This window comes from Giraffa tippelskirchi, chromosome 3 (assembly GCF_054371585.1).
Source record: "Giraffa tippelskirchi isolate mGirTip1 chromosome 3, T2T-mGirTip1v1.2.pri, whole genome shotgun sequence".
In the NCBI taxonomy this organism is placed as follows: domain Eukaryota; kingdom Metazoa; phylum Chordata; class Mammalia; order Artiodactyla; family Giraffidae; genus Giraffa; species Giraffa tippelskirchi.
Window position 1 is genome coordinate 163,722,080 of NC_137277.1, and position 15,449 is coordinate 163,737,528.

The 15,449-nt window shown below is 50.6% G+C and overlaps 1 protein-coding gene across 3 annotated transcripts in view; it reads right to left on the reverse strand.

Annotated features, from left to right (window-relative positions):
• TNS1 (tensin 1) overlaps positions 1–15,449 on the reverse strand; it is a 213,457-nt gene that overhangs the window by 172,860 nt on the left and 25,148 nt on the right. For all 3 annotated transcript variants that reach the window (XM_081583929.1, XM_081583931.1, XM_081583932.1), the window contains exon 3: positions 6,645–6,682. In XM_081583929.1, the coding sequence (XP_081440055.1) occupies positions 6,645–6,682 (38 nt within the window). The remainder of the gene's footprint in view (positions 1–6,644; positions 6,683–15,449) is intronic.

A 15,449-nucleotide genomic window follows, 5' to 3' on the forward strand; every position in this document is an offset into this window, starting at 1 on the left:
TGGAGGCTGAGGTGTGGGTCCCGGCAATTTGCCTGCTCTGCAGCTACCTGGCTCTTTGAACTCTTATCAGACCCGGAATGGACAACCAGCATTTTGCTGGAAGGAGCCACCCTTGTCTGCTAGAACTGCTATTTCAAAACAAGGGGGCAAATCAGGAGTAAAAAGAGGTTTTCTCAAACACTGTATCCGGATTAGGGGGACCTGGGTGTGGGCTGCACAGGAACTCTGTGTTATCTTTGCAACTTTTCTGTAAATCTCCAACCAGCCTGGCGGGAAGGGGAGGGTGGGACAAATTGGGAGAGTATGTATGTCGATACATACACTACCATGTGTAAAACAGATAGCTAGTGGGAAGCTGCTGTAGAGCACAAGGAGCTCAGCTGGGTGCTCTGTGCTGACCTAGAAGGGTGCGGGGGATGGGAGAGAGGCTCACGAGGGAGGCGATATACGCATACATATAGCTGTTACAGCAGAAACTAACACAACACTGTGTATTGCACACTAATAATTTAAAAAGAAATTTTTAAAAGACAAACTATGTTAAAAATGACAAATAAAAATAAAACCAACCGAAAATGTAAAATCTCCTTTAAAATAGTAAATAAATACATAAATGAATAAATGTATCTGGAGACTGTGGAACCCTATAGCAGGCGAGTGAGGAGAAAAGCAAAACAGAAGCAAATCTACTGTGTATATACACACTGTGCACGTCCTCAAATAAAAGTGGAAGACAAATCCTGGGCCATTCATTTTAAATCCTCAACTGAGAGAAACAATGGGGAAAGATGAGGACCCCTATGAGACTTAAGGGTGGAGACTAAGGGAAACTCACAATTTGCTCCCCTGGAGAAATTTATGCGGTGGGGGGCAGGGGGGTGGCGCGGGGAGTCTGCGGTATCTGGCAGGGCCAGGGAATTTGTTCGATCCCTGGTCTGGGAACTAAGATTCCACATGCCACAGAGGGACTAACCCCAGGCTGAAACTAAGACCCCCAACTAAGATGCTGCAAAACCAAAAATAAGTATTCTTTTTTAATGGAACTAGCTTTTTTAAAACAGAGATTTGGAGGGGCAGCTAGAGAGTGGGGCTTCCAGGAACCACAATGAAATGCCAGTGCCTGAATCAGCCCCTTCTCTCTATTTGTCTCTGTTTCCCTGGCTCGCTCTCAACTCACTTCCCTTCTCACCTGCTTCCCACTCATTTTTCCCAGGGCAGAACCAGAAAGCTATTGGCATCAAGGTGTCCTTACCCAAGACCCTCCCTGAGCCTCAACAACAGATCTATAAAATGGGCCTCCCATGAGCCCTGCCCACCTCTTAGGACTGAGAAGGTGAGGGAAAATGTTTTGTGTATTACAAAGTTCAGTGTAGATACAGGTGATTAAATGTTCATAGCAGGTCTGTTCATTATAGTTCCAAACTGGAAATAACCCAAAAGGCAATACACAGTGGAATGGATAAATAAATTGTGGTTTATTCACCTATTGGAATACAACATAGCAATAAAAAAAGAATGAACCACCACAACTCACTAGAACACAAATGAGCCTCCCAGACATAATGCTGAGTGAAATAAGCCAGACACAAAACTAAACGAACTGCATAATTCAATTTATATGAAGTTCATAAACAGGCAAAACTAATCTCTGATGTTATAAGTAAGACTAGCAATTACCTTTGGGGGATATTGATTGGAGGGGGTCATAAGGACTGCTTCTGGGGTGCTAGAAATGTTCTAGCTCTTGATCTGGCTCATAAATATGTACAAATTTATCAGTTGATGATATGTGAGTTATACCCCAACTAGAAAATGTAAACGACTAGATTTACTATTTGAGGCATCTTTTTTTTCCTCTCTCTCTCTCTCTTCTATTGGCTGTACCACGCAGCTTGCAGGATCTTAGTTCCCAATCAGATATCAAACCCGGGCTCATGGCAGTGAAGACACCAAGTCCTAATCCCTGGGCCACCAGGGAATTTGGAACATCTTTGTGTCAAGCACTAGGAGAGCTTTTTGAAGGGGAGTTTTAAAATGGTTTTTCTGCTCCTTCTTTTCTACTCTCAACCACCCCCTCAGCCTCTGCCTACATAGGAACTTCTTGTTTCTCAACATTCCTTTATTCCACTCCTTTATTTCTTCTTGGAACCTCTACTACCAGACAGGCACTATTCTAGAAGTTGAGGGCGCAACATATCTCTCAACAGGTCTAAGTACAATAAACAGCTCAAGCTACTCTGAGCTGAGCACTAGGGCCCCTCTACCAGCATTTCCTCTCAAGCAGTTCCAAGTGGCAAAGAATGGGGCACAGAAGATCCAGGTTCTTTTCTATTTTTGCCTATGGTTCCAAGAAAGGAAAAGATGTTTCCTATGTGCCAATGGGCACTTAATCCTCTGTAACCCAGCTGACACAGCTGGAAGGCAGCAGAGGTAGAGTTCAAATCCAGGTAGGTCTGATTCCTATGTCCTCCCCTTCCCACCACTCTTAAGACCTTCCAAAAGCCAGATCAGTTTTGCTCTCTTCTTGGATATCTGTGGAAGTCAGCCTCCAAATGGTCTCAATGGGTCTTGTCTCCAAGGCCCTTCTCATACTCAGTGGGGCTAAAGTGGTAGTTGCTCAGTTGTATCCAACTCTTTGCGATCCCAAGGACTGTAGCCCACCAGGCTCCTCTGTCCATGGAATTCTCCAGGCAAGAATACTGGAGTGGTTAGCCATTCCCTTTTCTAGGGGATCTTCTTGACCCAGGAATCAAACCACGGTCTCCTGCATTGCAGTTGGATTCTTTACCGTCTGAGCCACCAGGGAAGCTCCTCTCAATGCGACCGACTTCCATTAACTAACAGCATATTGCAGAAACGGTGTTCGTCTTCCAAGGCTAGGATATAAAAGACTCAGGGCTTCCGCCTTGCGCTCTTGATTCACCTACTCTGAGGCAGCTACTGCCATGTTGTGAGGATACTCAAGCAGTCCTACGGAGATGTCTGTGTGGCAAAAACTGAGACCTCCTGCCAAAAGCCAGCCCCAACTTGTTAGCCACAAGAGTAAACCATCCTAGAACAGGTCCTCCAGTCCATCAGGCCTTCAGACAACTATAGACCCAGCTGACATCTTGACTGCCACCCCAGGAGAGACCCCAGGCTAGAACCAAATCCCACCAAGCCACCCCCAAATTTCTGACTCATAGAAACTGTGTGTTGGCTGCTTTAAACTACTAAAATTGAGGGTAACTTGTTATATTGTATTGTGACTATAAATAACAGGGCACCTCTCAGAGTCCTGGGTTCATGCTGCAGGAACAGCCTGGGCAAAAGAATGTTTAGGCATCCAGAGCCAGCCACGTACTAGAGGGGTGGCCAGACTGAGCTGAATTTGAGAGGACAGAGGAGGATCGACGTCAGCAAGAATTCCCCAGTGCGTGGGAAAGGAACTGTGAAACAAGAGACCAAGCAAAGCAGACATCCCGGCACCCTCTTCGCTGGAAGTTTCTCATACACTTCATCTATCTCAGTAAATGGAACCACGTGTACCCGGTGACTCCAGCCAAAAACCTAGGAGTCATCCCATTCTGTCTCTCACAGCCAACATCCCCTCTACCAGCCAGGCTCTGGGCTCTGGCCCACCATGCATCCCAGGTCTGGTCCCTTTTCACCACCTTTCCTGCAAGCACCAGGGACTACACTGCCAGCCACTCTCACATGGGTAACGTCGGCCACCTTTTGGCCCATTTCCCTGCTCCTGCCCTTTTGCCTGCTCAAGGTGAGAATGGCCTTCTCCAAGTGAAGCGCGGATTATGTCTTTCCTGCTCAAAACCCTCCAGTGCGCTCTCCTCTCCAGCGCTCTCTACTCTACACAGCCCTCTTTGAAGTGTGACAAGCTCTGCTCAACTCTGGAACTTTGTACTGGCTCTTCCATCTCTCAAATCATCATGTAGCATCATTTGGGTCTCACCTCACACAACACCCCCTTGGAGGAGTTTCCCTCGGCCACTCAGCCTAATCATTCTCTAACCTCCGCTCTAGCTCATTTCCTTCATAACTTTGTTGCCTATTTATCATCTGTCTCCCATGTTCAAATGTCAGTCCCATGAGGGCAAAGGCTTTCTTGGTCTTGTTCACCTACAACAGTGTCTGGCACATGGGAAGAGCTCAAAAAACACTGATTTAATGAATTCTGTCTAGAGGCAGGGGGATGGATGAGATGACCTCCAAGTTGATCTGGTTATAAGAGCTGTAGTACAGAGCTCTGCTGTGTGTTCTGGGGCTCACATCACCATTTCCCAGCAAAAGGGAACAGCAGGGCGGTAGTAAGAACTGTGGTTTTAGAGGAGAGGCTTGCCAGCTGGGTGGAGCTCACAGCACCAGTGGGTCCTATTTCCTATAGAGGAAAATCCTACAAAAAGGCCCATCTGTCCGGCCGGCCGGCTGCTGCCCTGGCAGTCCACCTCTCCCCTCCACATTGGTCTCTTTGGCTGGGCAGAGCAGGGCTGCTGCAGCCTGGTATATTCTGACTCCCAGAATATATGAGAAGTGCCAAGCAGGCTGCGCACCACCCCCCCCAAAAGTCATCTTTGTCATCCCTCTGCCTCCACACAGGAGGCAGCTGTACAAGAAGGAGCCATCTTCTATCACACTTCTCAGCCTCTCCGGAACACTCCCGCCCACCCCCTAGCCACCACCATCAGCCTACTCAGACCCTTCACTGTGCATTCATCCCCTTCTCCTCTCTGACTGTATCCACCACTGCAAGAGATGGACGGCAAAGGGGGAGGGGCAGCTAAGGACCAAGCAATGTATGCCCATAGGCAAGGAGGGGACGTTTAGAAGGAAGTAAAAGGGCCCAGGGACAGAGGTGGGTGAAGGATTATACTGGGAGACCTTGGGAAAGTTATTCAACCTTTGGGTGCCACGGTTTCCTTATTTGTAAAACCATAGGATCTTTCAGCCTGTTTTATCCTCTGATAGAATTCAAAGAATAGAATCAATAATTCATTGAAGTGCTTTCTAAGGCCTACAGCACTGTAAATGTCCACTGTCATTGAGAGAAACAAGTGCAGGAAGGAGGGGGCATATTGGGGAAGAGCAAGAACACTAGAAAGTTCTGGGATTAAGAGTGGAAAAACTCTGCTCTGAATGAAGAGAACAAGGAAGGAGATGGAAGGAGAAGCAGAAACTCACTCCTCACCTGGAGAAGAAAAGGCTGAGGGAATCAGAAAAGCAGAAGACAACAGAAGAGGCAGAAACCATCCAGATGGCAGGAACAAGCCAGGCCTTTGACACTTGTGCTGGGAGAGCCCTCCAACCTGGAGTTTCCAGATGAGGAGGACACAGCCTTCAGCAAGGCCTGAGCAAAGTCACTCAGGAGGAAATGGGTCCCCTCTAAGAGAGATCTGCTGGGTCCACAAAGTCTACAAGTGTCGCCTTTCTACAAGGTAACCCTCAGCCTTCAGAGTTACCAACTGATAATCATCAATTACCTGCTATGTTTTGAGCACCTGTTGTGTCTCAGGAACTGCGCTGGGCATCACACATATTATCCCATTTCATCCTCCTAATAGCCTTTTCTTATTCCCACATCCTTAAGAATGAAACTGAGGCTCACAGAAGTTTACCCAGCTAATAAGAAGCAGAGCATCTTGGCTTCCACTGCTCAAAGTTCCTTTTTGAAGCATCCTTCCTTCTCCTTCCATTCCCTGAACCCCTTCCTGAAAGATCAAGAGTGAATGGCAAAGGCAGGGGTTAGAGGGCAGGGAAGATATTAACAATAATGGAGGAAGGCACGCAGGCAGGCTGCCTATGAAAGTTAAGGCAGGGCATTTCCACCTCCAGAAAGCTGAGCGCATCTGACAGAACAATTTCCTTCCCGAGTAATCCATCATAATCCATCCTGATGTCACCCCCACTCCCATGACTCCAAAAGGCTGCCACGGGTGATCCATCACTCTTCTGCCAGGGCCTGAGAGGATACAGCCAACCCAGGGATCAGCCAGCTCGGCCAATCAAGACCCAGCAAACCCTCTGGTCTTCCTGCCTCTGGTTTTCCTCTCCCCCAAGACCAGCCAGGAAACACTGATGAGGAAACCAAGGACGAAAAGTGGGACCCCGCCAATAAAGAGAGTAGGGTGGCCGCTCAGGAGGTTCCAGGCCCAGAGGTCGCGACACTGAGCTCTGACCTTTTTCCACCTCACCCCTCCTCTGCCTACCTATCCCCTGCTCCCGCCCTCGGGGTCCTGTGGCCGTGACTCCTATCCCGCCAAATCCGGCGGACTAGAGCTCCGCGGCGGCCCACGGGGTAATTGTAAAGCATCCCTCAGCCCCTCCATACCCCCACCCCCTGGAGAACTAAGGGGAAATACCTTCAAAGGCCCTGCCCCCGGAGCTCGGTCTCCGCCAGCCACCCCCAGCAGCCGCCGAGCCTGCGCACCGCGCCCCCATCCCCCGCTCGCCGCCCCTCGCCCCCAGTCCTCGCCTTCACCTTGACCTGAGTCCGCTCCGGGGCCCAGGAGCTTTGCATAAACAAAGAGAGAAGGAGGGGACGATCTGGGCACCGCCCCCGGCCCACCGGCGCCCCCGCTCCAGTCCCGGGACCCCAAGCCCGTCCGGCCCTCCAGTCCCCCGCGGGACCGGGCGGCCCGCAGCCCCCTTACCTTGGCCTGGCATTTCCGATGACAGGAGAAGCTGCAGACTGCAAGAGGGCGAGACACAGAAAGAAAGTTTAGCCGCGAGGTATGAAATGGAAACTCCGGCGAAATCTCCTCCCACCCCCGCCCGCAACCCGCGCTCGGGAGGGAAGGAGGGACGGAGGGAAGGAGGGACGGAGAGAGGAGGGGGCGGGGGGCTGCCGCGGCTCCCCGGGGCCTGTGGGGCGGGAACGCCCGGGACTGCAGACCCGCGGCCCAGGAGGCGCCGAGGCCCCCGTCGCCTAGAGCCCCTCGGGCGGGCGCGGGAAGTTGGGAGGAGCAGCGGGAGAAGAGGGGACCCACTCCGTGGCTGGGCCCTGGCCGACCCACTCTGGACCCAGGCCCCTTGCCAGCCGAGCCAGGAATAAGAGGACCGGCTCCCCTTACACACGAGGCAGCAGGCGGCACCCCAGAACCACATCACTCTCATTCCTGCAGAAAGAGACACATAGACCCAATTCGCAGTCCAGGAGAGGGCCTGTGCACGTACATACACATTGACACCCACAGACACCAATAACCACTTACACACGTACACTCAGCATACGTGCACACACAGCCAGCCTCACACACCCACTGGCAAGCCACACACAATTTCATGGGAGACCCTCAGAGTACAGGCTGACACAGACTGTGGACACAAACTCACAAACTTTATGAGAAAACGCACATGAGTTGAAACACACACAGACACACACACACACACTCACACATACATGCGCACACACACACACACACAGGACTTGCTCTGCCCTCCTACTACCAGAAGTTGGAATCAAATTTCCTGTGGGGTTCCCTCAGCCTGGAATGTCCCAGCCCTGCCCGCCCTACCCCCAGGGCCCTCCACCCAGGATTTGGTAGTCCCCTCCCACCTGGTCCCAGAGATGGGGTGAGGGGTCTCCTGAGCTGAGCTTCTGCACACACTGAGGCCTGCAAAGGCAGGTGGGCCATGGAGCCAGGGGGCCGCCCTGACCCCAGATCCTCACAGCCCTGGCCTCAGTCAGCTGCCTTTCCTCCTGGATCTATAGTTTTGTTGTTGTTGTTGTTTAGTCGCTAAGTCGCATCCGACTCTTTGCAACCTCATGAACTGCAGCCCGCCAGGCTCCTCTATCTGTGTGATTTCCTAGGCAAGAATACTGGAATGGGTTGCCATTTCCTTCTCCAGGGGATCTTCCCCATCCAGGGATCAAACCCAGGTCTCCTGCATTGGCAGGTGGATTCTTTACCGTTGAGCCACCAGAGAAGCCCGAATCTATAGTTACCCACCCCTTTCCAAGCTCGAGCTAAACAGATCCCCAGCGAAGTGCAGAGGGGAGACCGAGGCACACATGAAGGCCCAGAGCTGTCAATAAAGCCTCCATGGCTCCCCACACGAAAGCTTCTGGTTTATCTGCGGTAGTAGGGGTTGGGGGCAGAAGCTGGAGGATACTGGGTGGAGTCTGCGATATGACCTTGGCCGGACCTTGTTTCCCAGAACCCAGTTCTGGCCACAGCTCAGGCCTGTGACTCAGCCAGTGCTGAGCAAAGCTTTCCTGACCCCACCAGTCACACAATCCAGCTCGGGGACTTCTCCACCCCCGGCCACCGAAGTCAAGTCATGCCCATCCTTCTAGCCTTTCCGCTTCTCTCTCAGTGTCCCACCCTCACCACCCCAGGTGGCAACCCCCTTCAGAGAGTGTTCCCACTCTGACACCAGCGGCCTTCCCATTCCCATCCCCGTGCCTCCTTTTCTGGACTTGGAATGTGGAATTGAGAAAGCCTCAGGACATGTGGCCTGAGCTTTGAAGGCCCTTCCAGCCAGCCAGGCGCCCACTGGGCCAGTGCTTCCTGACCCAAGGAGCTCTCCTCTTCCTCTGCTAGGCAAATGCCAAGTCTTCAAGAATAATAATTCAATGGACATGAATTTGAGCAAACTCCGGGAGATAGTGAAGGACAGGGAAGCCTGGCGTGCTACAGTCCATGGGATCGCAAAATCAGATGCGATTTAGCGTCTGAACAACTACAACAAGAATAAGTTCTGGGCCCCCCTCTGGAGGCCTCTCCCACTGTTCCCTCCTCTTTGAAGGCATCACCACAGAGTGTACTTCTCCTGACCATCTTGCTTCCTACACTTGTTGGCTCCTTCAAGGAGGGGACCTCCTCTCTCTCTCTGTCTTCCTCTCTGTCTCTCTCTCTCTCTTAAATACACACACATACACACACACATATATGTGACACAGTGGTGCCTAGTACAGAGTGGAGGCTTAATAAATGTTTGCTGCATTGACCTGACTGATCTCCCCTGGAATTTATGTGCACCCCCATTTAATCGGGCTTCCCTGGTGGCTCACATAGTAAAGCGTCTACCTGCAATGCAGGAGACCTGGGTTCGATTCCTGGGTCAGGAAGATCTCCTGGAGAAGGAAATGGCAATCCACTACGGTATTCATGACTGGGAAATTCCACACAGAGGAGCCTGGTGGGCTACAGTCCATGGGGTCCTGGGTCTACAGTCCAAGAGTCAGATATGACTGAGCAACTAACACACACATCCATTTAATCACCCCCACCCAACACTTGGTCTTTTCCTGAGCCATAACCCTCCCTACAGCGTCTCATAGTCAATCAAAAAGGCATTCCATAGGGCTTCCCTCGCCAGGCTTCCCAGGTGGCTCAGTGGTAAAGAATCTGTCTGCCTAAGCAGGAGACACAAGAGATGCGGGTTCAATCCCTGGGTTGTGAAGATTCCCCTGGAAAAGGAAATGACAACCCACTCCAGTATTCTTGCCTGGAGAATCCCATGGACAGAGGAGCCTGGAGGACTGCAGTCCCTGTTGCCACAAAGGGTCAGACATGACTGAGCATGAACTCAAGGGCTATCCTGATGGCTCAGTGGTAAAGAATTCACCTGCCAATACAAGAGACACAGGTTCAACCCATGATCCGGGAAGATCACACATGCCTCAGGCAACTAAGCCCATGTGCCACAACTACTTCCTGTGCTTTAGAGCTGCAACTACTGAAGCCCAAATGCCCTAGAGCCTGTGCTCCACAATAAGCGAAGCCACTGCAATGAGAAGCCCGTGACGAAGAATAGCCCTTGCCCACCACAATTAGAGAAAAGCCTGTGCAGCAGTGAAGACCCAGAACAGCCAAAAATAATTAATTAAATTAATTTTTTTTAAAGGCATCCCTAAGGGTCCACTCCAGGCCTCCCAACCCCAGTCTAGACACTGGGAGCACAGTGAGAGCCAGGACTCCATCTTCTTCCAGCATCAGACTTCATACTCCTGACATTCACCGCATGCATCAAGCTCTTTCCTACCTCAGGGCCTTTGCACTTGCTGTTCTCGCTGCCTGGAAGGCTCTCCCTCACCCCGGCTGTCCCTTGTTCACCGATCCACATCCATCTTCTACTTCTAGAATCCACTGAAAGCTATCTCTTCCAAAGAGTCTTTCCATGACCATTCAAATTACAGTAGGCTTCCCATTATTCTTTCTTAGCAGCACCCTGATAAAAATCCTCTTAGCACAGCTCACAATCTGAAGTCATCTTGGGAAATTCCTGCTTACCAATATATAGTACATCTCCCCACACTAGACTGATGAGGGCAGGGAACATGTCTGTCTTGTTCACACTGTATCCCCATCAGCTAGATCAGTGTGTGCTCCAAGCACACAGTGCCAAACAACATCTTTTAGAAAAGGTCCCACCCTCTGGGCAGACCAGCCCCCAAGACACTGACTACAGTGTCTTTGTGGGAATGGCACAAAGATGTACTTTCTCCAGGTGGACCCAGCCCTGTACCTGGATGCATGACTTGGTGAACAAGGCAGAGATTGATTCCAGGACTCTCTTGGGCAGGCGCCCTTGGCACTGAGTGGCCTGCATGACTATACTGGGCAGCCCTGCCTGTCACACAGTGGGCAGACACTCAGTAAATGCCCTTGAATGGAGGGCAGATGGGGAAATCGTTGGGCAATTGCAGTACAATGTGCTGAGTGCTCCCTACGTGCTGGAATGCAAAGAGCTTGTCCTTGAAAGCTCTACAGTGGGGAGCAAAGAAATACCTCCCCGGCCCCCAGCTCAAAAGACAAAAGCTTGGCAAACGGAATTCAAGTGGCAGGTTCCAGGCAGCCCCAGCGTGGTCAAGCCCCCACAGATGAATTTTTATGCCTGAAGAAGCACCTGCTCCCAACCCCAAGGAAATCCTCTTGCCCTGAGTCCCCTCCAGGGAAGGCTCCTTTATAATCTTGGTCACCTGTCTCCGGTATTCTCCCATAGGGCAGTATTCCTACTCTCCAACTTGCATCCCTCCTGCTGTAATTTGAAATATGCTGATCAGCTGGCTTCCCACTTCTCAGATCAATGACGCGTTCAAATGGGTCACAGAAAGGGAAACTGCAGCAGGCAGCCTCCAAGGTGGCCCCAGTGTGAATCACCTCCAGTAAGCACACCCTTCTGCAGTCCCCTCACACGATGAACTGGTTTATAGACCAATCGTATATTACAGAAAAGATAGAGTATAACCTCTGAGGCTAAGTTATCAGCCTTTGTCTCATGGATTGCTCACTCTCGGGGAAGCCAGTTACTGTGTCATGAGGACACTCAGGCTGCCCAGTGTGTGGGGGGGGGGGGCATGCGGGGAAAAACTGAGGCCTCGTGCTGCCAGCCAGCACCAAGCTGACTGGCACACAACTGAACCACCTTGGAAGTGGATCTTTACTCCATCAGGCCCTCTGATGACTACAGCCCCAGCTATCTTGATAGTAACTTTATGAGACACCCCAAGTCCAAACCACCCAGCTATATGGGTGAGGCCCTACTCATGAATCCCTGACCCACAGAATCTATGTGAGAGGATAATTTTGTATTTGATGTAAACTGCTAAGATTTAGGGTAATTTGTTACGCAGCCACAGCTAACTAATACAGATACCAGAGCACAGGATCCTTCAGAAAGCAAGAGGCCAAAAGCTGATGCTGAGAACTAATACTAAAGGCCATCCTTTGGGTCCTTCCTTACTCCCTCAGTATCTGTATATTCCTCTCTGTAATTTCTTCTTCCCTTTCATTACCTTACCAAGCAGTTAGTCATCCAAAGAGGCTGCTGAGTCTCAACCTTCCTCTTCTACCACTATACCAGTTCAGACCAATTATCCTTCCCTGGGCCACATCTCCCCACCAGCCTTGTCTCCCTTCAATCCACAGAGTCACAGGCCATTCTGAGGAACAAACTGATCATATCACACTGCTGCTTAGAACCCTCTGTCTAGCTCAACACACTTATTAAGCCTACATCTTGCCTCCACCTCCAGCCACTGCCCATAAAGAGATCCATCCCTGCCACACCAAATGCCACAAACAGACTCTTGAGTCTACAAGGCTTATGTCTGGAATGGTGAACTCCTATACATCCTTCAAGGCCCAGTTCAAAATGCTCACCCTGGATAATAAGGCATTCAAAGATGGTCCCTCTCTCCTCTGTGCTCCAAGAATCTTCAACCCACAACAAAGCTCTTATCACGTTGGAGGACTAAGCATTCTTTTATTATTTGTTCTCCCCCACATTCAACTGTTTTAAGACAGAAAGGGAGGTCCTGTTCAACTCTGTGGCTTTGTGTCCTGCCCCTTCCCCTAGTACTGGGTCTGGCATAGATGAGGCTCAATAAAGGTGGAGTAAATTTCAAACTGGAAGGATTCTCTACAGCCTAAGCCCTTGGGACCAGGACTGACATTCTGAAGCAACGGAAAACACACAAGTGAGGGTAGCTCCATCCCCTGCTGGGAGAGGCCAGGTGGGGACCATAGTCAGTCCTCCCAAGTGCTTCAGGGAAAACACCACCTACAAGCAAGTCTGGCAAAGGGTAGGAGCACTGAAGGAGTTGATTGATCCTCATCTACTCCCCCATGGGTCCTGCTTTCTATCTACCCACTTTCCTACCTGGCTTCATGTAGACTGACTCTCAGCTCAGATGCAGCTTATGCACCAACTCTGTGATCTGGGACAAGTTACTTAACCACTCTGAGCCTTCATCTCCTCATTTCTAAAATGAGGGTAATAATAGCATCGACCTCACAGAGTTGTTGTGAGAATTAAATGAGTTAATATACCTGGCCAGCCCAGAGGATGTTCTGTATAAGGGTTAGTTGTACCAGCAGCATCTCCATCACCTTTGTGATATTATACGGAAGAACCCTGAGTCAGGAGACCTGGGTTCTAGTCCTGACTGCTATTACAGCTGTGTGACCCAAAGCAAGTCACTCACCTTTCTGAGCCTCAGACTCCTGCTCAGAAAATAAGGCAGCCAACTAGCAGCCTCCAGGGCAGATTGGGCCTATCCCCTTGTCTTCATTAACTGGCTCAGTGTTTAAATACAAAGGCTTCTTCTCTCAGGTGGAGTGCCATGCAACAGAGCAGCTCTCTCCAGATCCCTGGGGCCCCCACCATGGTCTGCTGTCCACACTTGCCTGCTTTACCTCCAAAGTCCCCTGCATCTCTGACCCCTGTTCCAGGGGAACGAGGGCAGGAGAACTCCAACCTCCCCCTCCTAGCATCCCTCAGATACCCGAGACCTCCCTGGACACACATCCCAGGATCAACCCCACCTGAGCACACCCACAGAAGGCCAGGGACCCTGCAAGATGAGGACCTCTGGGGAGGGACCCTGTCAAACCAAAGCTCCATGGAACCCAGGAGCCCCACCTCAGCCAGTGGCTGTCAACACTGCCCCTTCACAGCAGAGCCAGGCCGGTGGCCTGAGATGGAGCCAAAAGCCTCGGGATGGGGAGGGGTCTGTAGGTCACCTATGGGGTGGAGCACCCCAAGCCCAGCCCTTGGCTGACTTCTGCCTCACTGGGCTGCCTGGACTCTGTCCTAGGGTGGCTTCCTGCCTCTTGGGAACACAGGAAGCCAACATTGTTGGGATCTAAATGGCCTTTTCCTCCTGGCCTCGGGTCGGAAAATGAGCACATAGCCTCGGTGTGCACCTGACCCCAGCGATAAAACGCCTGCATGCCCAGCAGGCCTCTGCTCCTTCCCCAGCTGGCAGAAATCTGCCCAGCTGCCCACCAGACCTCACAGCTCTTCCCTGCCTTGCTTATTTCTGTGGCCTGGCCTGGAGGTGTGTGATGGTTTATATTAGTCGTCAACTTTCAGTAGATTGTGAGTAAAGCACATTACTAGCCATAATGTGGGTGGGCCTCATCCAATCAGTTGAAGGCTTGAAAGGCAGAAACTGATCTCCCTAAGAAAGAAGGAATTCTGCCAGCTTTTAGACTTGAACGGTAACTCTCCCCTGGGTCTCCAACCTGACTATCTGCCCTGCAGATTTTGGACTTGCCAAGGTAGAGACTTGGTACAATCATGTGAGCCAATCCTTGACAATAAATACCTATCTATTTATCTACCTACCTATCCATCCTATTAGCTCTGCTTCTCTGGAGAACCCTAATGCAAGATGACTTGGGGCGGTAGGGGGAGTGGGTATTGTGTGGCTCTGAAGTTGAAGCAAGAAGAAACCTTCTAGGTCATCCCATCCAGTGGTTTTTGTTTTTGTAGCCAAACTCTTGATGCAGGTGGACTCTTACATGGAATCTCAACGATGTTGTTTAACCGCTACGTGATGTCTGTCTCTTTTGAGACCCTAAGGACTATAGCGCACCAGGTTCCTCTGTCCATGGAAATTTCCCAGATAAGAATCCTGGAGTGGGTTGCCATTTCCTTCTCCAGGGGATCTTCCTCACCCAGGGCTTGAACCCATGTCTCCTGCATTGGCAGGTGGAATCTTTACCACTGAGCCACCAGGGAAGCCCCCTCAATGATATTGTTGTTCAGTCACTAAGTCGTATCTGACTCTTTGCAACTGCATGAACTGCAGCACGCCAGGCCTCCCTGTCCTTCACTATCTCCCAGAGTTTGCTCAAACTCATGGCCATTGAGTTGGTGATGCCATTCCAACCATCTTATCCTCTGTCACCCCCTTCTCCTCCTGCCTTCAGTTTTTCCCAGCATCAGGGTCTTTTCCAATGAGTCGGCTCTCCACATCAGGTGACCAAAGTATTGGAGCTTCAGCTTCATCATCAGTCCTTCCAATGAATATTCAGGGTTTGTTTCCTTTAGGATTGACTGGTTTGATCTCCTTGCAGTCCAAGGGACTCTCAAAAGTCTTCTCTAGCACCACAGTTTGAAAGCTTCGGTTCTTCGGCATTCAGCCTTCTTCATGGTCCAACTCTCACATCCATCCATGACGACTGGAAAAACCATAGCTTTGACTAGACAAAGCTATGATGTCTGTGCTTTTGAATATGCTGTCTAGATTTGTCATAGCTTTTCTTCCAAGGAACAAGCGTCTTGTAATTTAGTGGCTGCAGTCAGTGATATTGGTTGGCATTTATTGAATGCTTGTTATGTGCCAGGATCTGTTCTGAGCACTTTACATATATTGTCTCAGGTAATTCCCACAGTAACTCAAGGAGGAAGGTTTGCTGTGTGTCTTATTTTAAAAGTTAGGTAACAGAGGCGCAGAAAGATGAAGCAAGCTGTTCTCACTAGTAAAAGTTGGGATTTGAATCTAGGATGTCTGAGCCAAATGCAGGACCACCACATTATTCTGCTAGCTGATATATTTAACTCCTGAAACCAGAGCTACTCCAAGTAAAGTGGACAGAGGTTCCAGAGCCCCAGGTCCTTAAGCCTACCCTTGACTTCCCCCTTTTTCCTACCTTCTCAGGCCCCTGAAGAACCTTACAGCTCCTCTGGAACACAGTTTAGAGCCTCAGATCTAGTGCAAC